A 20643-nucleotide genomic window follows, 5' to 3' on the forward strand; every position below is an offset into this window, starting at 1 on the left:
ATAACTGCAGTGAAGACAGAAGCCTCCTGTCTGTCTGTCTGTCTGTCTGACCCTTCCCCCCTCTCCCGCCCCCCCCCCCCCGCAGTATAATGTAGCTTTGCACCAGTTAACCGGCATGGTTGGCAGTAAGCACATCAGTCACTCAGATACTAGCCAGGGCCGCCAATCATGCGTCACCCCTGCCGGGGGCCTTGGTACCCTATTTTTTTGCAGCACTCCTGAATGGTACTGGAGTGACTGATGTGACTGGCCCTCCTTCCTCCCAGCTCTCTGTGCAGTGGATAACCCAGAATGCATTGCCCACCACTGCAATACATGCAAGCCCTCAAGGCACTATCTACCCCTTGCCAGCTCTGCACCACTACCCCAGCCCTGGGCAGAGGGGGCACTGCAGGGCAGGCTGGAGGAGGGAAGGCAAGTGGCTGGGTCTGACCTCTCCCCCTGCAAAGCCCCATGGCGCAGTCCTTGCTGCACCGTCCCCTACAGCTTCTGAATCAGGGAGGTACAAATGGTGCCGCTGTTGTCTCAGACTGTGCAAGGATGAATCTGCCGCTCTATTTCCAATGCTGCAGCATCTGCAAATGGTTATCTCTTGCAGGCAGGTCAGTTCACAGGGAGCAGACAGGCTGCTTAGCTTGTTAGGGATGGCTCTGGATGCTTGTAAAGGATTTAAATAGGGGAATCTAACTGGAAGGGGAAAGCAGGATTGTGTTTTCAGCCTCCGAGAGAGCAATGCTGGGGGAAGAGGCTGGAGGCCGGTTACCTTTGGGATGAAGAGCAGCGCCAGCGTTATGGTGATGGTGACGTGCGTGTGAATAAAGAAGAGCAGCAGCGTCCAGTCGGGATGCAGCGAGGGAACCATCACGAACCTAGACGGGGAGGCGGGGAGGTAATTTACCGAGGGCCGGACTTGGTCTTTCTTCCCCACAGCCTTGGGGAATAAAATCTTACCGGCACATTTTGCAAAAGGGACTGGGGGCTAAAGCCCCAGTGATGGCTGCCGGGAGGCTGGGAATCGTCCTAGGCACTCTATTGGACTTTGGATCCGGACCAAGAGAAGTACCACATAAAAGCTTTGGACCAGATCCCCTTTGCTCTGTCCCTTCCTTGTGCAGCCAGTGACAATGCCTTTGTTCGGGGGCCTGATTCACCTCTCCTGGACCCTGGTGTAAATCATTGACGCCAGTGTCTTTACATGGATGTAACACAGCTGGGAGGGAGGGAATCGTTCCTAATGGGAGCCTGGCCTGAGAAAAGCCTGATTAAAGACGAATAAAGTCCCCAGCATTTGGCCCATCTAATTAAATTATCCCACTCCTTTGCTGGACAAGGTGGGGGTGCAGTCCCCACTTACCCTTGACCTGCCCCCGTGACCAACAGCTACAGCACAAGCCTCAGCGGGTGTGCAAAATCTAGGTCCGGCCCTGGCGGGAGAGGGGAACGGGACTGTGCTTGCTGCTGAGGCATGAGTCTCCAGCTCCCTTTTTAGCTGAACTGGATTGAGCTGTGGGGCACCCCGGGCAGAGACAGCACCAGGTCCTGCAGCCAAAGGGAACCCCTGGCAGTGCGATTTCCCCATCCCCACCTGACAACGTGGAAGGCCGCAGAGATGATCATCTCGTTGTGCAGGGCGATGCCCATGTAGCGAGGTTCGTGGAAGGCAGAGGGCACCGTCCGGGTGGCGTAGCACAAGAAGCTGCCCCAGAATAAGAAGAGCATCTCAGCTGGCAGGAGAAAAAGAGAGATGGAGAGCTGAGCAATAAAGGCCAGAGCCCGTTGCTCTAGGACATTCATTTTTTATATCGCGAAGCCGTGCTCCGTGGAGCGCAGGTGGCAACCAGCTGATGGTCTAGTTAAGGCGAGCTAACTGGCACGAACTCAGCCTTCGTCCGTGCCCACTCGCCGGGCACTTCTCTCTGCCTAGAGCCAGAATGGCCTGTATGCCGCAAACCCTCAATGGTTTCCAAGTGGAACAGATTGATTGCTGGGCAGAATCACTGTGGTTCTGAAGGCAGCGTTGTGATCCCCAGAACCACCGCACATTATTAGAGTCGTCCAGACCGGGATGGGAAAGAGGGGCAGCCCCGGAGACCTGCCTGGATCTCCCCTCTGTTTTATTTGCCCCTCTGTGCATCCGTGGAAGTAAACCCGCAAGAGAGACCAGGAGGGGAAGCCAACGTGTGTGGGTTATGCAATAAGCACAATAGCATCTGCTACTTGGCTTCTGCCGCAGATCCCAGACATTGTGCATTGGGGCCCACGTCTCCCCATCAGTGCAGTGGGACATCGCCATGTTGCCAAGGCAGGTGGGGGAGCCTGAAAAGAGGCCTGCCATAGCACCTCCACAGCACAGCGGGTGGAGTGGAGGACCAGCAGCAGAAGGTTCTCCCATGAGGGCCATTTCAGTGCTAACGCGCGGCCTTTCGTTATTAGCCAGGCACGTTTCCAGGGGCCATTCTGACCCTCCTCATCACAGGCCAGGTTCTGCCACTCTTGCTCCTCCCAAGTGGTACCTGAAAGTGGGAATAATCCCGCTCATGTCAACGGGGCCACTTGAGGAGCAGGGTAAGCAAACCCGGCCCTATGTGATTTACATTGAACCTGCGTGTGGCTTTCCTGCCTCCTTGCTGAGAATTGCTCTGGGCCAGAACTGGTCGCACTGAGTATGTCAACACTGCACACTAAGCTTGGGTTCTGACTCCGGTTTGAGCCCAAGCCCCTACTTCTGTCCACACACAAATCAGTCTGACCCAGGTCAGCAAGCGCTCAAGACCCAAGTCCTAGGACCCTGCTAGGTGGAGTGGCTCAGAGTCCAAGCCCTGCTGAAACTTAGGTCCAAGCCCTGTCGTTTTGCAATGTGGACGCAGTTCAAGCCACAGACTCAAGTCAGAAGGACGTGTTAGCAATTGTAAACCTAGGTTTACACTGCAGGGTGGACTCTGAAGTCTGGGATTGGAAACACCAAGTCCCCAAGCCTGGGTCCTACAGACAAGCCCACTGGGTCTCTTAAGCACCTTGCCCCATTTGTGGACTCTGTCCCCTTAGACCTTTGTGGATTCTGGGACAATGAGATCTCTGGGCAAACTAAAGGCCCCCTCCCCTCCCTCTCTTGTGATGTCCGACGCTTCGGACGGAGGGTCTCACCCACAACCATCATGTAGTCCCACCGATCATGGTCGCAGATGTAGAACTGGAGCCCCTTGGCGGTCTGGGAGCGGATCACCAACGGGATGTTCTTATTGATGTTCTCCAACATCCCCACCGTCCAGGCGGCCAGGAACCAGAGCACCAAGAGCAGGATCAGCCCCAGCATCTTCAGCACCCGCCCACTGGTCATGTAGGGCATTCGCTGGGCCGAGCGGGAGAGAAACACCTTCAGGACCCTGCATGACAGAGAAGGAGGAGGTGACTCTAGCATCCCCGCGGGCCTTTCCTTCGACGGCCAGCTGATGGCGGACTTAGGACTTCAAGGGGTCCCTTTGTGCCAGGTGGCTTTCACTCGCAGTGCTCTGGAGTCTCGTTGTATCTTGTCTGCACCATCACACTGCTAAAAGAATAGCCCACCTGATAAAAGGGGATTAAAATATTAATTATATCAGGTCTGAGGCCATGCAGGTGTACAGTAACTCCTCACTTAACGTTGTAGTTCTGTTCCTGAAAAATGCAACTCTAAGCGAAACGATGTTAAGCGAATACCAATTTCCCCATAAGAATTAATGTACATGGTGGGGGGGGGGGGTTAGGTTCCAGGGAAAAAAAATTTTTCCTGACAAAAGGCATTATATACATTTTAAACAAGCAGTTTAATACAGGTATGACTTTTAAACAATTTTAAAGAAACAATTTAATATTACAATTGTCTCTGCTGAGTATGAAGCTTGGTTGAGGTGGTGGAGTCAGAGAGTGGGAGAGGATGGATTGTCTGGCTGCACCTTTTGCTGTTCTTGCAAGCACAGGCACTGACTTTGCCGGGGCAGGGGGCTCAACCCTCAGCCCATCCACTCCACTCCACCCTTGATCTGCCTCTTCTCCCCCTTCCCTTCCTCCCCCTTTACTTCACATGCTGTGTCCTCACTCCTCCCCCCTCCCTTCTGAACGCTGCAAGCCAGCTGATTGCCACGGGCAGGAGGCAGGGGAGGGAGGGGGAGCCTGTGCACCAAGTCCTCGCTGCTCCCCTGCCCCTCCTAAACACCGCAAGCCAGCTGCTAGCCGCGGGCAGGAGGTGGCGGGAGGAGGGGGAGCCTGCGCGCCGAGTCCTCACTGCTCCTGTCTCCTAAATGCCGCAAGCCAGCTGATAGCCGCGGGCGGGGGGAGGAGGGGGAAGGTGCTGATCTGCCGGGTCTGCTGGTGGGCAGGAGGCGCTATGGGGTTGGGGGGGGCATAGGGAGGCTGCCAGCTGCGGAGAAAGCAGGCAGCCGAACAACGTAAGAGTGGAGCATTGCACAACTTTAAAAGAGCATGTTCCCTAATTGATCAGCAACGTAACAACAAAACAATGTTAACCAGGACGACTTTAAGTGAGGAGTTGCTATCACTGTAAACTAGCATGGGGCTGTGAGTTCAATAGCGAGATTGTAAACCCCTTGGGTGGGGGACTGTCTTTTTGTCCTGTGTTTGTACAGCACCTGGCACATGGGGGGCCAGGTGGCTCCTTGGTGCTACGATAATACAAATAATTAATTATCATAAACAAAATGACCCTCTCGTGTATGGAGCAAGATCTGCCCGTGTGCCTTTAGACCGACATTGGGCCTGGGTGAATTACAGTTTTTAATTTAATGTTAGTCTATGTGATAAGCCCAAAGCACGTGACCCGAAAGAAGGAGATCCTGAGAGAGTGCGGTTGTTTGTGTTAGATCTGTGTGAACCTTCAGGTACCGGCATGATCTTATTTAAAGTTTGAGTTGAGGCAAGGAAAAGAAAAATATGGTTAATTGGACATAAGGACAACCATATTGGGTCAGACCAAAGGTCCATCAAGCCCAGTGTCCTGTCTTTCAACAGTGACCAAAGGCAGGTGCCCCAGAGGGAATGAACAGACAGGTTATCATCGAGTGAGCCATGCCCTGTCACCCAATCCCAGCTTCTGGCAAACAGGGGCAGTAAATAACTGGTGATCTAGGTTTGTTTAATTTATTATGAAGAACTGCTTAGGAAGAAATATGGCAAAAAAAAACAAGAAAAAAACCTTGAAAAGGGGGACCCAGCCCTTTAATCTTGTCTTAACTGGGCCTGTGGATGGGGTTCCGCTCTTCGGGCTTTAGCTAAGGTCCAGCATCTGGCAACGACATCTCTTGTTTATTATAGTGTAGACAAGGCCAGGGTTTTAGGGGTTTCTTTGTCACATCTGTTACCTTCCCACTATCACATGACTGCAGGGAGGCCAGGTTCTCCTGAGGTAGTTGTGAATTTCTGGCCAATGCTCTTTGTTGGTAGGCTGTCAAGCGTAAGTGTGTATACGCTTGTATTTGTGGATGGATGTAATCGTCACCAAGTGGCTTTTGGACTCGCGTGGCACCTGAGCTGTGGTGAAACTTAGTCCATATATTAGGGAAATTATTTCCAGTTCCTGTGGGGATTGAACATAACCAGTCAGCAGTTCTGCTCCTCACTGGACAAATTTACTGAGGCTCAGAGTGGATTCTCCATCCTTGGCCGTTTTAAAATCAAGACTGGATGTTTTTTGAAAAGATAATATAAGAACATAAGAACGGCCATACTGGGTCAGACCAAAGGTCCATCTAGCCTAGTATCCTGTCTACTAACAGTGGCCAATGCCAAGTGCCCCAGAGGGAGTGAACCTAACAGGTAATGATCAAGTGATCACTCTCCTGCCATCCATCTCCACCCACTGACAAACAGAGGCTAGGGACATCATTCCTTACCCAGCCTGGCTCATAGCTTTTAATGGACTTAAAACCTGCATGAATTTATCTAGTTCTGTCTTAAACATTGTTATAGTCCCTGCCTTCACAACCTCCTTAGGCAAGGAGTTCCACAGGTTGACTGTGTGCTGTGTGAAGAACAACTTCCTTTTATTTGTTTTAACCCTGCTGCCGATTAAGTTCTGTTCTAGAAGTTATTTCTGGGGCAGTCCTATGGCCTGTGTCAGATGGGGGGTGAGACCGATTGATCACAATGGTCCCCTTTTGGCTTCGGACTCTATGAAACAGCTGCTTGTGGGAGGGCTGCTAGAAAGAGGTGCTGTCTGATGGGTCATTGCCCTGGCTGTGTTACCTGTAGAGCTTGAGGGTGATGGTTCCGTAGACGATGGCAAACCCAAGCATGCGCACCCAGCGCAGGACAATGCAGCGGAAAATGCTCGGCTTGAAGTACAAGATAAACACCTGGACAGAAAGGGGAGAGAGGGGTGACTCCAGGGCAGCTCAAATCTCTGTTTGGGGAAGCTGGGAGGGCCTTGCTGCTCCGACTTCGCCAGCTTGGACTGTACCTGAGATTTGGAGCCTAGGTGTTGTTTGCACCTGTGGACCTATGAGACTGCTCTGGCAGCATTTTGGGGCATTATAATGGGTGTCAGTGACGTTAATAGCCGCACTGAGGCCCTGGGACGCCACCAATGCAGTGGAAAAAGGGGTTTGGGGCTCATCTAGACTCAGATAAAAGATGGGTTGTTGGATTGGGTTAGTTACCCGAGTTCTAACAAAACATCTTTTATCTTCGTCTAGACCCGGGGTAGGCAACCTATGGCCCGGGTGCCGAAGGCGGCATGCGAGCTGATTTTCAGTGGCACTCACGCTGCCTGGGTCCTGGCCACCGGTCCAGGGGGCTCTGCATTTTAATTTAATTTTAAATGAAGCTTCTTAAACACTTTAAAGACCTTATTTACTCTACATACAAGAATAGTTTAGTTATAGAAAGAGACCTTCTAAAAACGTTAAAATGTCTTACGGGCACGCGGAACCTTAAACGAGAGTGAATAAATGAAGATTTAGCACAGCACTTCTGAGAGGTTGCCGACCCCTGGTCTAGACAGAGCCTTAGTTTAATGTGAATTAGGCCCAATGTCTTCTGTGCAGTGTTGTGCGTGTGTTGTGTGTTGTGCGTCGGAACCCTAGCACGATTCACAGAAGGGACTGGATGTTTATAGGGAGAATGAGAATTCTAGCAAATACTAACCAAATACTAAACTAAGTAACTCTCCTCGGCCCCCTTATTTTGGGAGTGAGGGTACGTACGTGTGAGAGATTTGCTGAAAAACCCAAGGACCAGTTACTTTGGAAAAGACTCGCTCCCCTTCCCTGGTGCTTTCTTGAAAGGCCGGAAGCAGTAAATCTTGCAGGACAGAGAGAGGATTAAGATCATTTAATTTAATTCCAGTGGCCGAAAAGGGATTTGAGTTCTTGAGAAGGATGATCTCACGGGAGCTGGTGGCCGGGCCAGCAAAATTAGCCATCAGCGTAGTTGCCCTCACACCCTGTTGGATGGCAGATCTCTCGCTGCCCCTGGCCTGGAGGAGGAAGCCAGGATCCTGGAGGGAATCCTTCCAGGAGAGTGAGCCCCACTGTCCATCTGCCTTTTGTACACCCTAGGCTGCTTCCTGTCCCTCAGCTGTGTGCAGACCTGCCACGGACTCTTGTGCTCTGAAGGGAAGAGGTTGATCCTTGGGGTTCTGTAGGTGCTGGGGAGCCTCTTGTCCCCCCGCCCCCATGCAGGGGCACTGTGACCGATCCCAGGGGCTGGGGTGCCCTGAGATCAGCTTTGATCTACACCCGGGTAGGTCAGGAGAAAGGCAGCTTGGCTGGATCACGCCCAGCTCTCGGGGGAGAAGAACATCAGGAACACACAGGCCTGGTCTTCCTTTGACCTAGCTACTGCCTTTCGTGGAGGTAGCTTCTCCCATCGGTGTAGATTGTGTCTACACTGAAGCGGCACCGCTGTAGCATTCGATGTGTAGGCATACCCTCCGGCTAGTGAACTCTGAGTGTGAAATATGCCCCTGGACCCAAACCCTCACATGGTCTTTCCTAGCTACTGTGGAGCCTATCAGGGGACCATGTGATGTTGTCTACCAATAGACAAGCTCCCCACCCCAGAGAACTAGGGTCCTGTGGAACAGGAGGATCAGAGCCGGTCCCCGAGGAGGAGGGGCAGGACATGTCTATGTTCTTGTGCAGTTGAGGACTCCTCTCTGCCTAGGAATTTACACAGTTCCTGACGGCTCTTACTAGATACTGGAGACAGTCAGGTATGTGCAAGGCCTTGAAACATGGTTCTAGCCTCTGAATCCTCTGCTGGATGATGGATCTGTGGGAGGGCATGGGAGGTAGCCTCAGGGTGCGTTTGGTGGGATAATTCCCAGCCAGGGTAGATGGATCTGTGCTAGCTCTGATCAAGCCAGTGCACTCAAAATAGCCCTGTAGTTGCGTGGCATGAGCGGTGGGACAGGTTAACTGCCCAGCGCGTGCCTTCATTTGGGATTCCTGGGGTGAATCCATCTCCAGTATAACTCTACTGGCTGGATTTGGCCCCCTTGGGGTCTCTCTCTGTGTCCTGGCTACGATCAAAGGTACCATGGCACAAGGAGATCACCAGATAGGAAGGTCTGAGAAGAGGGAAAGCACTGAACCTCCTTCTTTCCGGCCCAGGCTCCTTCAAGAGTGAGGGTGCTCTCAGGGCAAGGGATGGAGTGCTGACCGCCCAGTGCAAGCCAGATACTTACAGGAAAGTAGAGAAGCAGAGATCCAAAGAGGATGGTCTCTAGCAGGATAACTCCTGATGCCCGGATCCTCTAGGGAAACAAAGGGAGAGACACACACACCTGGTAGAGAATCCATGCGGTGGGGGAACAGACCAAGCAAGCATATGCTGCCAATGTGGAGGACGGATCTGCAAGGGAGCTGAATGCAGAGAAGGTATTTCCTGAATGTGCCCCTACTTGGAGGGGGGAAATGCCCCACATCCTTACTGCAGCCCCCCAAAATCAAGCTCCATGGGCACGGGCACCCCTCTCTAATAAAACTAATATATTTACGTATATTCTGGACCTGGGCTCTTGAAATAATCCCATTGGAAAAGGAAGTGGCATGAAAGTGGAGTTAATCCAGTGTGCCGGGTGAGACTGTGCACCAGCAGGAGGCGCCCTTGTCAATGGAAACAAACAGGAGCATGTGGAAACATTGATCTTGCCAGGTGAATGAAAATGGATGGGGCAGGCAGGAAACCAAGCTGCTAACAATAATACTTTGCCACCTCTAACACCTTCTGGATGAGGCCCTTAAAGCAGGTCACAAACAATTAGGATGCCCCACCCCCTGCCTTTCCCACATGACTGAAGCAGTTAAATATCACCCCATTTTCCATATGGGGAAACTGAGGCACAGAGCAGGGAAAGTGACCTGTCCAGGTTCTGAGGCAGCACTGGGAAGAGAACTGAGAGCACCTGGCTTCTCGTCCTCTGCTCCGGAGCGCTGGGGGGGAAATCGACCCCTGGGTAGGGCACCAATACAAGGCTCAAGCAGGGCTTTCTTGGGACTTAAGGCATGTATGGGGTTCTGCTGGCCCCCTGCCCATTGCACACAGCCAGCTGACCCTCCCATGCCCCACTGAGGCAGGAGAATCAATAGCATCACCCCAGTTCACCGAGGCTGAAGCAACGTTTTCTGAAGCGGCCTCTGATTTTAGGTACCTCGCGTTTATGGGTGCCCAGCTGGAGACATTCAAGACCTGATTTACAGAGGGGTGCAGTGGGGTGCACACACACACCTCATCCCGCTCCAGCCAATGTCAGCAGCAGTTGCAGGGGCTCGGTGCCAAGGAGGCTCCAGTTGGGCGTTCAGAAAATGGAGGCACCGAAAACCAGAGACCACTGAAAACGTTTCCCGGTGTGAGGTGGGCTCAGAGCCGGGATTAGCATCCTGCTTTCCTCTCTTGCCAGGGATATGAAGAGAACTTGCACCAGGTCTTGGAGGCTCCGCAATATGGCACCGAGGTGCTGCAGAGAGGAGGACTGCCCAAGAACCGGGTTCTTTTGTAGCAGAGAAGCGGGGCCCCCTAGTAAAAGTGCATTCCTCAGTGACCGCCGCATGCCTTGCCTTGCTCATTCGAAAGTGGTAGGAGACCAGCATGCTGAGAAAGACGGCCAGCATGCAGAAGGCCTGGAAAGAGAGGATGGCAGCTCGCAGGGACCAATCCTCCTGGATCAAACACGGGGTGTCGTCCACACACGTCACGCATCCTTCCTTGCAGGGCCGGCACTCGAGCAAGGTCCCAGAGTCCACGGCTCCGTACTGCCCTGCATACTGAGACGAGCTTTCCTGTGGGCCTGCAGGGGTGAAGAGAGGCGCGTGGGAAGGTTAAAATGCCGTCGCAACTCTGCACAGCCTTTGATTTCTCCCCTCCCACAAAACAGATTCACGTGACCAGTCCCAGGCCTGATCAGAGCCGGCGCTAGGCGTACGCAGACTAAGCAATCGCTTACTGCCCCGAGCAGCTCAAGGGGGCCCCCTGTTCGCTTTTTATTGTGTGTTGTGGGGTGGGGGGAGCAAAAACATTCCTGTTTATGGCACCCAATGGGCCAGCACTGCCTCTGGGCCTGATTCTCTGCTGTCCTGCACCACGCACCATCATCTGTACCCGCGTGGTGTAGGTGTGAAATGCAGACTTGGTAGCACCCTCTTGGCGCTGCTATCAATGCTAGCCCAAGGTGCAGAGCAATCATTGGGACGCTCTTCTGTCTGGCTAGCGCGTCTCTAAGGCCTGGTCCAGAGCCAGAGCTGCATCAGTTGAATTCAGTGGTTCCCAAACTGGGGGTTCATGAAATGTTACAGGGGATTCTCAGGGGGGAAAAATCCCTAATGGTGAACAGAGCTGTCCTTAGGGACCTCGAGCAGCACGAGGCCAGCAGCCCGGAGCCCCTGGACTTCCAAGAGTTGAGCAGATCAAAGCAAGCATATCTAGCACAGCGAGGAGATTGAAACTCCAAGACTCCTTATAAGAAATGGAAAGGGAGGTGGATATTTTTTGCTGTTTTTAAAATGAAATAGGCAGCTAGTCTTGTTTTTAAAATGATTATGAAGATCAAGTTTAAGCTTTCTTGTAATATGTGTCGTTTGCCAGGACTGCTCAAGACCTGAATGCGTGTGCAGGAGGAACTCTTTGAGTTGGCCTCTTAAATACCTTCCTGCTGCTTCACATCTGATACTCCTTGCTGAAACACAGGAGCCTTGTCTCATAACAGGCTTAGTCAAAGTGATATAAGCTACGAAAGTGAGATCTTGGAAGAGTGTTGCCCTTTTCATAATGTAATAAAAAATACTGTAATGATAAATAGTAATTAATAATAAACAGTGTGTAATAAGCATGTCATAAAAACAAATTTTATATTTCCAAGATCACTGCTTTGATGATTGTTTCTTCTTTACCTGAGTATTTCCCTGGAAATATTCATTTTTAAGCGGGGGTTTGCAAGACTTGACATTTTAGTGAAAGGGGGTCACAGGTTGTTAAAGTTTGGGAATCACTGGTTTAACTCAAGGTGTGACATAAACTGGCCCAACCACATAGGGTTAATCTTGGCCCTGTGATTTACAGTCCCACCCATCCCTGGCTGCTGCTGAAGAGTATTTTCCTGCACTGGGCAGGAGATCAGGGCAAGGTTAAGGCAAAGCAGGGCACAGATCCAAACCCATGGATGCATTTGCAGATGGTGGAACTGCAGCACCTGGGAAGGGGAGCCCTTTGGAAAGGCCGGGTGCTCAGAGATGGCGGGGTGGGGGGGTGCTGTGGAGTCACAGAGCTGGGAAGCTAGAGAGGAAGGAGGGTGCAGTGGTTAAAGCACCAGCCTTGGCTATGGGAGACCTGGCTTCAGCTCCCTGCTCAGCTCCGACGTTCTGCGCGACTGTGGGCAAGTCACTTAGCATCAGCTCCGCTGCTGTGAAACAGGGCAGGGGTGTTGTTGGGGAGGTGCTGGCATGCGATGGGGCCGGGTAAGATGGGACGCTGGAGGAGCCAAGTACCAAGCTTTGGCTCTGCGTTGTGGATGCAGCAAAAGGAAAGAGCCAAGCCCAGCCCCCCAGAGGAGATGCTCCGGCCAGGGTAGGCCAGGCAGGGTTACCACCTACCGGACGGGTCAGCGCCAGAGGCCCTGCTTGTGCCGTAGAAGCCCGGCTTGCACAGACAGAGGTATCTTCCGAGGACGAAGCCACGGCTTTCCTGTGGGACACACTAAACAAAACATGCCACGTGTGAGTGACACGGATCCTCTTCTCTGGGGGGAACCTGGAGCCTCAATGGGAATGTGTGGCCTCTCCCCGAGCCCTCCCGGCCGGGAATCTAGATGGCTTCCTTCAGTATGACTGTAGCTCTGTCCCTGGAGGGGTTCCCTGCCCCTGCTCAGTTCGGTCCCCCCGTCCCTTTAAGTTTATTTCTGGAAGCCAGTGGTTAAACATTTAAGAATTAACGGCAAAAGCCTGATGTTCAAATCCCCTCCTAAAACCTAAATGGACGTGTAATGCTGCTAAGCACTAATCCCTGCTACCGTGAGGGCAAAAGCTGGGCCCAGGCAGCCTGCAAAGAGCTTCCCAGTTAATGCTGGGGACGTTGAGATCCCACACCAGAGGCAGATGTCAATGGAGAAATGGGATGGATTGCATGCGAGGCCTAGACCAGGGAGCAGGGCAGGAGGCTGGAAAGCCCCAGCCATGAACCCACCGAAGAGCTGGCAGCTAATGCATTCCTACCCGCTGCCTGCCCGCCCGCTCCCCACCCGTGTCGTTCCTAATACAACAGCATCGACCGCTGCTCTGCTGCCAGGAGGCAATTGCTTAGGGGGGAGGAATCAATCTTTTGCCTGCCATATGGCGTGCCCCCCAGGGCAGACTGAAGGCAGGGGCTCCAGAGGGGAGGCCGGGCAGGCCCAAGGAACCAGAGGGGGTGGGTGAGGAGGTGCGGGGGTGGGTAAGGAAAGGGTGAAGGCAGCTGAGGGAGACAAGCTCCCCCCATCTCCGCTCTCCTGGCTCTCAACGCATGTTCCCCACCATCCACTGTGTGCACGTGGCCATACTGCTGGCTCAGACAGCCCTGCCTCCGGTGCTACCCCCACAACAGTCCCTGTGCTGCTCCGCTCTGGCCAGGTGTCTTAGCCATCACCCAGCAGGGGTGCCAGGACTGCCAATGAGTGACGTAACCCGTGCTGTAACACCTGGCTCCTAGGAAGTGGCCTGAGGCGACCAGCTCCGTTCCCCAGGCCAGTGATAGACCATCAGAGAATGGGAACAGCTTTTATTGGTCTGGGATGTAGAGGTGATGGGTCCCCTAGCCCACTGCTTCCAATCCCTGTGCTCCTTTTGGGCCAGGCAAGATGCCAGCAGCTCCCAAAGTATCCACTCTGCTCCCCCTGCAATCCTGTCTGTTCAGGCCAGTTCATCAGTGCGCGTTCTGCTTTTCCCTAGGGCTCTCCGTGTGAGTGCTGCTTCTCTGGGTCGGCATCGTTTGAGCTTGTGGAGCTGCTTGCAACATTGGCGAGAAACTGGAATCTAAGACAACAGGCCGAGCCCTGGAAAGCAGGGAAGATGGACTGGGTTCAACTCTCAGTCCGCCAGAGTCGGGAGCAGTGCAGCAGGTTTCAGCGAGGTAGGACACTGGACTGGGGATCAGAACGAACTGGGTTCTCTTCTCATATCCAGCCCTGATCTGCTGGGTGATCTTGAGCACTTCACTTCCCCTCTCTTTGCCTCCCACCCCCTTGTCTATTCAGTGGTTTTTGGGGCAGGGAATGTCTCTCCCCATGTGTTTGCACAGTGGGGCCCAGATCTCAGTCGAGGCCTCTATGCTCATAAGGGGAAGCACGAGCTTTGTTTTTTGCTAATCGCACGTTGCTCATGCAGGACCAGTGGCTATGCAGGAAGTGGGCAGTAGCTGGCCCATGGGTGGAAGTGAGGTGGAGCCGAGTAACCATGCGGTGGGTATGGGGAGATGCAATCCCCCACGGGAGCCAGAAACAGACCAAAGAAACTGATAGCGAGTGGGGGCTTGGGACACAGGGAGCCACCAGACTCGTTAATGCTCTTGGGGGATGTCTCTGAGCCAGGTCACGCTAATGGAGCCAGGATTATTACCCTTGGCTCTGTTAGCCCACCTGGTTTGCCTGTCCTCCCTCCGCCATCCCATCCCTCTCATTTTGCTCCTGGATGCCTTGTCTTGTATGCTGATTCCATGATTTCCGCCGACAGGAGTGCATTACCCCTGCAAACTTAAGCAGCGCTCCAGTCATTCAAAGGCAGCCTTTTAATTGCACACAGAGAGAGCGAGAGAGCCGTGTGTCCCTGGTATTTACCCATCATGGGAGAGAGGGGAGCAAAAAGAGAAGCAGGACAAGGCAAGATTCGTTAATTAACAAAGCCGGCCGCGCTTTCTTTCTATTTATTTTTTAATGGATAATTACATCAAAAGGGGCGTGGGGTGGGATCTTGCTGCGTTTGTCATTTAAAATTGCCCTGGAGGCTGCAGGAGATCTGATTGGACATTAGATCCCAAGCGCTGAACCTCCTAATCCCCAAATGATTAAAGCAACCATCTCGATCCCCATCCCGCGCCTGCTTGGAGAAGCTGCTGGCTTCCTCTCTCCCTGCTGAGCCAGGGTCTGCCAGGAGGGGTATTAGAGAGGTGAATGCTCAATATAATGGCTAAGAGACACTGCCAAGTACATTAAGCCCCGAAATGTGACCTACCTTAACATGGTTATAATCTGGTGTTTCTATCTATCTAATCACCCAGGCATTTATACAGCACTCAGCCCTAGGGGATGGGGAGGAAAACAGCACATGCTAATGATGCTAAAATATCTGCATTCCAGACAAATGGGATGTTCAAAGTGAGCTGGGAGCCTGAATCTCACTCCCGTAAACTCCTGTGAGATCTCCAGGCTGCATTCTTGCCACACCACAACAAAGCAGCCTATTTTTGTAGGACCTACAGGAAAAGTCACACTTTGTACTGGTGTTGTCTTCAGGGGGGGCGGAGGGGGTTGGGCGGGGTTAGAAAACTCTTGAAATCTGATTCGTCCTTAACTAACACAGCGGTTTGTATGGTCAGATGTTAGCTAGTGACCCCTGTGAGAGAGGAAAACATGATTCTCCCCATTCTACAGATGCAGAAATCACCCGAAAGGCGAAGGGACGTGCTCAGCACCACACAGCAAGCAAGTAGGGTTGCCAATACTCCAGGATTTTCCTGGCATCTCCAGGAATTAAAGATTAATCTTGAATTGAAGATCATCTCCTGTGATGAAACCTCCAGGAATATGTCCAATCAGAATTGGCAACCCTACAAGCAAGTGCTTCAGTTCTAGCGCAGAATTGTGCTCTGGACTTCCTGCCTCCTAAGGACTCTGGAAAGAGGAGTGACATTGCAAAGAAGGATAGTGTCCTTTGGGGGTGGAGGGAAGTGAGATCTCAGGAGGGAAAAGCTCCCTCCGACAACTCCGCTGAGCTTTGGGTCATGCCTTCCAGCCCAAGGGGAGGGATTTCAGTCACACTGGGGTTTGCCTGGGGAGCTGGAAACTCCCCTGTCCCCAGATCCCAGCTCGGGCTGTGAGAAAGTCTGGATCTGGACTGGGCCTCCGAGGCCTAGCTGCTCCTGCACAGAGCTGTCAGAGGCAGAGGGGGCGAACAAGGTGCTAAGTGGTGCCTGGCAGGGAGGCGTGTGGACAACACCAGGAGCCCAGGCACCGTTTACCTGTGTACTGTTGAGATCACACTGGTGAGTCTCTGTGAACCATCCCGGGCCACTGGCGCACTGATTGATGTCCACGTTCTGCAGCTTCACGTCCATCCTCACCACGCCCCTGGAAGAGAGGAGCAAGGGTCGGGTGCAGCAGGCGCTGGGAAGCTGAGCGTTCGGTTCCTCCTCTTTCCTCCCATGGGACTGGGCCAGAGTACTAAGGGTCAAAGAAGCTGCAGTGGTCCCCACAGCTGTTCTGGTGCCCAGGGTGGGAAAGGAGGCTGCCTTCCGCCTACGCCCCTCGAATGACACCTGGACCAAGACTGTAAACTCAGACTCTGCCCGTGTGGTCCAATAGCCAGGACACTGGGCTTGGCCACACGGGCTCCCAATGGCACAGACATCTCGTTCTGCTTTCACTAAGGCCGTGGGAGGCCTGGGTTTTATTCTTGGCTCTGCCACTAACGGGCTCCGTGACCTCATGGAAATCATTTCCCCTCTCTCTGCCTCAGTTTCCCCTTCCACCCCCTGTCTGTCTCGTCTATTCAACCTGTGGGCACTTTGAGGCAGGGGTTGTCTCTCCTGAGTTTGTACAGCCCCTAGCGCAATGGGACTCAGATTTCCAGTGGCTACTCTCATAGCACTGTCAGGCTGGAAGGGCCCTCGAGAGATCATCCAGTCCAACCCCCTGCATTGAGGCAGGACCAAGTGAACCTAGACCATCCTTGATGAGTGTTTGTTTGACCTGCTCTTAAAAAACAAGCAATGACAGGGACTCCACAACCCCCCTGGAAAGCCTCACTTCACAGAGCTTAATGACGCTGAAAGGTAGAAAGTTTTTTCGCAATAGCTAACGGAAGTCTCCCTGGCTGCAGATTAAGCTCATTAAGTCTTGTCCTAACTCGAGTGGCCATGGAGAACAATGGATCTCTGTCCTCTTTGTAACAGCCCTGAGCATATTTGAAGAAAGTTACAGGTCCCCTCCTCAGCCTTCTTTTCTCAAGTTTAAACATGCCTGCTTTTTTTAACCTTTCCTCATTGTCCAGGTTTTCTAAACCTTTGATCCCGTTTGTTGCTCTCTCCTGGGCTCCCTCCAATTTGTCCACATCTTTCCTGAAGTGGTGCCCAGAACTGGACGCACGATTCCAGCTGAGGCCTCACCAGCGCCGAGTAGAACGAGAGAATCACCACAGTTACCTCCTGTGTCTTACATATAAAGCTCCCATGAATACACCCTGGAGTGACATTAGCCTTGTGCACCACTGCATGTATATAACCATTGTATTTCAGCAGACTGCGACCTGCAAAATGCAAAACCAGAACCTGAGCTGGAAAGAAAGGTGTCCTCCCTGGGTGAACCCTGCCCCCAGGCAGGGGACTTAAGTGGTGCTAATGTATCACACTGGTTCTCTGCCCAGAGTGGAATTTCATGCTGTTTGTACCATGCTCAGATGAAAGGATCTAGTGATGTGCAAAATATTGTTCTTGTCATCACCATGCATAATGTGTGCATGGGAAGTGTAGCCACAGGATGGGGAAGTTACACATCAAATGGGAGAAATAGGCCCCATTGGGGCAAATTCATAGAATATCAGGGTTGGAAGGGACCTCAGGAAGTTATCTAGTCTAACCCCCTGCTCAAATCAGGGCTAATCCCCAGACAGATTTTTACCCCAGCTCTCTAAATGGCCCCCTCAGGGATTAAGCTCACAACCCTGGGTTTAACAGGCCAATGCTCAAACCACTGAGCTATCCCCCCCCTTGGTTAAGCCCATCACTGTCATCCTCTGACTTCCCCGCAGTGGCACTGGTGTGATGAAGAAGATAATTGGGCCTGGGAGCTATGGAGCTAAGGATCCTAGGGCCAGGATCCATCAACGAAGGAGACGACAGAAAGCAAGGAAAAGGAAATGGACAAATTATGGGGAGAAAGAGAGTGTGGCTGGATGCATGGGGTGGGGAAATAGACAGACGGCTCTTGTCTTGCATATGTTGATAGATAGCTTAGATCTGCCTCTGCAGCTTTACTCAGGAGCCATTCATTATTTAGAATCAGTTTTTGACCCATTTTCCCTGCACAGGATGACAACAGCCTCCCTTCACTGTTGCGTCTCTCTCCCTTGTCATTCTCCATCCACAGACAGGGGAGAGTCTTTTAACCAGCATGGATCCAAAAGCTGGCAAGGAAGGGGAAATTGCCCATGCCAGGTGTTGCCTGGGAATTGACGAGGGTTTGTTTGTTGTGTAAACAAAGCCTGACAGGCAGAACAAGCAGTGTGGGCTGTGGCAGGCCTGCCTCTACAGGCGCTGGGCCAGCTGGCTTCCTGGGCTCCCCCCGGCACTCTTCTGCCCTGGATGCAGGGAGATGAGATTTAGGGCTTACTGACTGCTCAGCCTGTGAGTGTGTCTTCAGCACAGCTGTTCCCGAGGCTGCACTGCCTGACGCTGAGCGATCCAGGCAGTCACAACCCTTTCTATTTATATCACCTGCCTTGGGTGGCAGCCAGAGTGGGGGTTGTAGTAAGAGGAGGCCCTAAGATGTAAACCTTGGTATCAGAGGCCTGGTATGAGGCCTGAACTAAAGTAATGGCCAAGACTTTGCTAACATAAAGCAAAGTGAAGCTGTGAGCCAGAGGCAGGCCCTGCTCACAGAAGCTGGCAAGGAAAGGGCTGATGTTGCAAGAAGATACATACCTAAAAGGTACTGAACACTAGAGATCAGAACATTCACATACTTGCACATTCCACGCAGATAACAAGGAACAGGCTGACCCATCCCAATGACAGGGCCAAAAGGGTAATATGATGGATAGAGTTGTTTTGATCGAACCAATCTGTACAAGGTGAGAGGCGGCACCTTACTACGTAGAGGGGTTGTACCTTACTGCGTAAAGGGGTTGCACCTCAATACGTCAGGAGTGATGTGTAACTTGTTTGTACCTGTGTATAAGAATGCATCCCTGGGACGATGTCTTTGTCCGGCCGAGGGGGCAGTGGAAAGTCCCGCCATTAACTGAGCCGAGTCCATTGACCGTGGGCACATATTAGTAGTATGCCTTTTACTAGAGTAACAATCTAGGGGAACTATCGTTGTGTCCAATACGGCAATAAACCTGGCCGACGTGCCTTCGTACCTTACTAGACTCTGTGGTCATTGGGGGTGTTCTTTGGGTCTGCTGTGTCAGCTATCTGCACAGAGCTGGGGCAGCACACAGAGGGAACACACGCACGCAGCTGAGTGATACCAACAAGGAGAAAGCAGAGCACCACACCGGTAGCATCTAACAACACCTCTGACAACAGGGGTGAGGTCTGGGGCGACAAGGGAAGGGAGCGAGGAATACAGCCTGAATTAGGGCAACATGTGGGTGAATCCGCCATCAGATCCCTAATCTGTTTGTCTGGACATATTACAGCATCTCCCACTAGTCCTGCACTAAGATTGATCACTCTTTTAATTATAAACCCCATTTAAAGAAGGGTGGGTTTCTTAAAGGGACATTGCCAGGTTTATGCTGGGGTCCACTGGAGTATCAGGGCCTAAACGCCTAGATTTACGTTCCATAAAATAAGCAAACAAAAACAAAATAAAATAAAAAGCACCCCAGTCCTCCCCTCAACAAAAGCCACAGACTTTTAAAGAAATCTAAAATCCACAGAAATGACCCATACCCTTATGAGATGGCCAGGTTAGGATGATGTAGCTAGCTAGCTAGATTAGACTAGATGGAAATTGACTATAAACCGTAAGTGAAACGGACGTGTTTTCAGCACTTGCATGATGGGCTCTAAAAGGTGAACACGAAGCAGCAGTGGTGGAAAGTGAGATTTGTAAAAGGTTTAATCATTCGAGGTATTCGCAGTAACTCAGGGAAGGACATTTCAGAGAAGCAGAGAAATGTAGGGCTGGAAGGGGCCTCAAGAAGTCATCCAGTCCAGCCCCCTGCGCTGAAGCAGGAACTAGACCATCCCTGACAGGGGTTTGTCCAGCTAGTTCTTAAAAACCTCCAGTGAATTCCATGACCTCCCTTGGAAGCCTGTTCCAGAGCTTAACTACCTGTATAGTTAGAAAGTTTTCCCTAACATCTAACCTCAGTCTCCCTTGCTGCAGGTTAAGCCCGTTACTTCTTATCCTACCTCCAGTGGACATAGAATCATAGACTTTAAGGTCAGAAGGGACCATTATGATCGTCTAGTCTGACCTCCTGCACAATGCAGGCCAAAGAATCTCACCCACCCACTCCTGTAACAAACCCCTAACCTATGTCTGAGTTACTGAAGTCCTCAAATTGTGGTTTAAAGACTTCAAGGTGCAGAGAATCCACCAGCAAGTGACCCATGCCCCACACTGCAGAGGAAGGCAAAAAATCCCCGGGGCCTCTGCCAATCTGCTCTGGAGGAAAATTCCTTCCTGACTCCAAATATGGCGATCAGCTAAACCCTGAGCATGTGGGCAAGACTCACCAGCCAGACACCCAGGAAAGAATTCTCGCTAGTAACTCAGATCCCTCCCCATCTAACATCCCATCACAGGCCATTGGGCATATTTACCGCTAATAGTCAAAGATCAATTAATTGCCAAAATTAGGCTATCCCATCATACCATCCCCTCCATAAACTTATCAAGCTTAGTCTTGAAGCCAGATATGTCTTTTGCCCCCACTGCTCCCCTTGGAAGTCTGTTCCAGAACTTCACTCCTCTGACGGTTAGAAACCTTTGTCTAATTTCAAGTCTAAACTTCCTGATGGCCAGTTTATATCCATTTGTTTTTGTGTCCACATTGGTACTAAGCTTAAATAATTCCTCTCCCTCCCTGGTATTCATTCCTCTGGTATATTTGTAGAGAGCAATCATATCCCCCCTCAGCCTTCTTTTGGTTAGGCTAAACAAGCCAAGCTCTTTGAGTCTCCTTTCACAAGACATGTTTTCCATTCCTCGGATCATCCAAGTAGCTCTTCTCTGTA

The 20643-nt window shown here is 51.9% G+C and overlaps 1 protein-coding gene across 1 annotated transcript in view; it reads right to left on the reverse strand.

Annotated features, from left to right (window-relative positions):
- Positions 1-20643, reverse strand: part of GPR179 (G protein-coupled receptor 179) — a 37720-nt gene that overhangs the window by 8101 nt on the left and 8976 nt on the right. Inside the window, exons 2-9 of the mRNA XM_050935347.1 lie at positions 15694-15802; positions 12081-12183; positions 10053-10282; positions 8681-8749; positions 6238-6347; positions 3145-3383; positions 1586-1724; positions 764-869 (exon numbers count right to left, since the gene is read on the reverse strand). Of these exons, the coding sequence (XP_050791304.1) occupies positions 764-869; positions 1586-1724; positions 3145-3383; positions 6238-6347; positions 8681-8749; positions 10053-10282; positions 12081-12183; positions 15694-15802 (1105 nt within the window). The remainder of the gene's footprint in view (positions 1-763; positions 870-1585; positions 1725-3144; positions 3384-6237; positions 6348-8680; positions 8750-10052; positions 10283-12080; positions 12184-15693; positions 15803-20643) is intronic.

Source organism: Gopherus flavomarginatus, chromosome 25 (assembly GCF_025201925.1).
Source record: "Gopherus flavomarginatus isolate rGopFla2 chromosome 25, rGopFla2.mat.asm, whole genome shotgun sequence".
Classification (NCBI taxonomy): domain Eukaryota; kingdom Metazoa; phylum Chordata; order Testudines; family Testudinidae; genus Gopherus; species Gopherus flavomarginatus.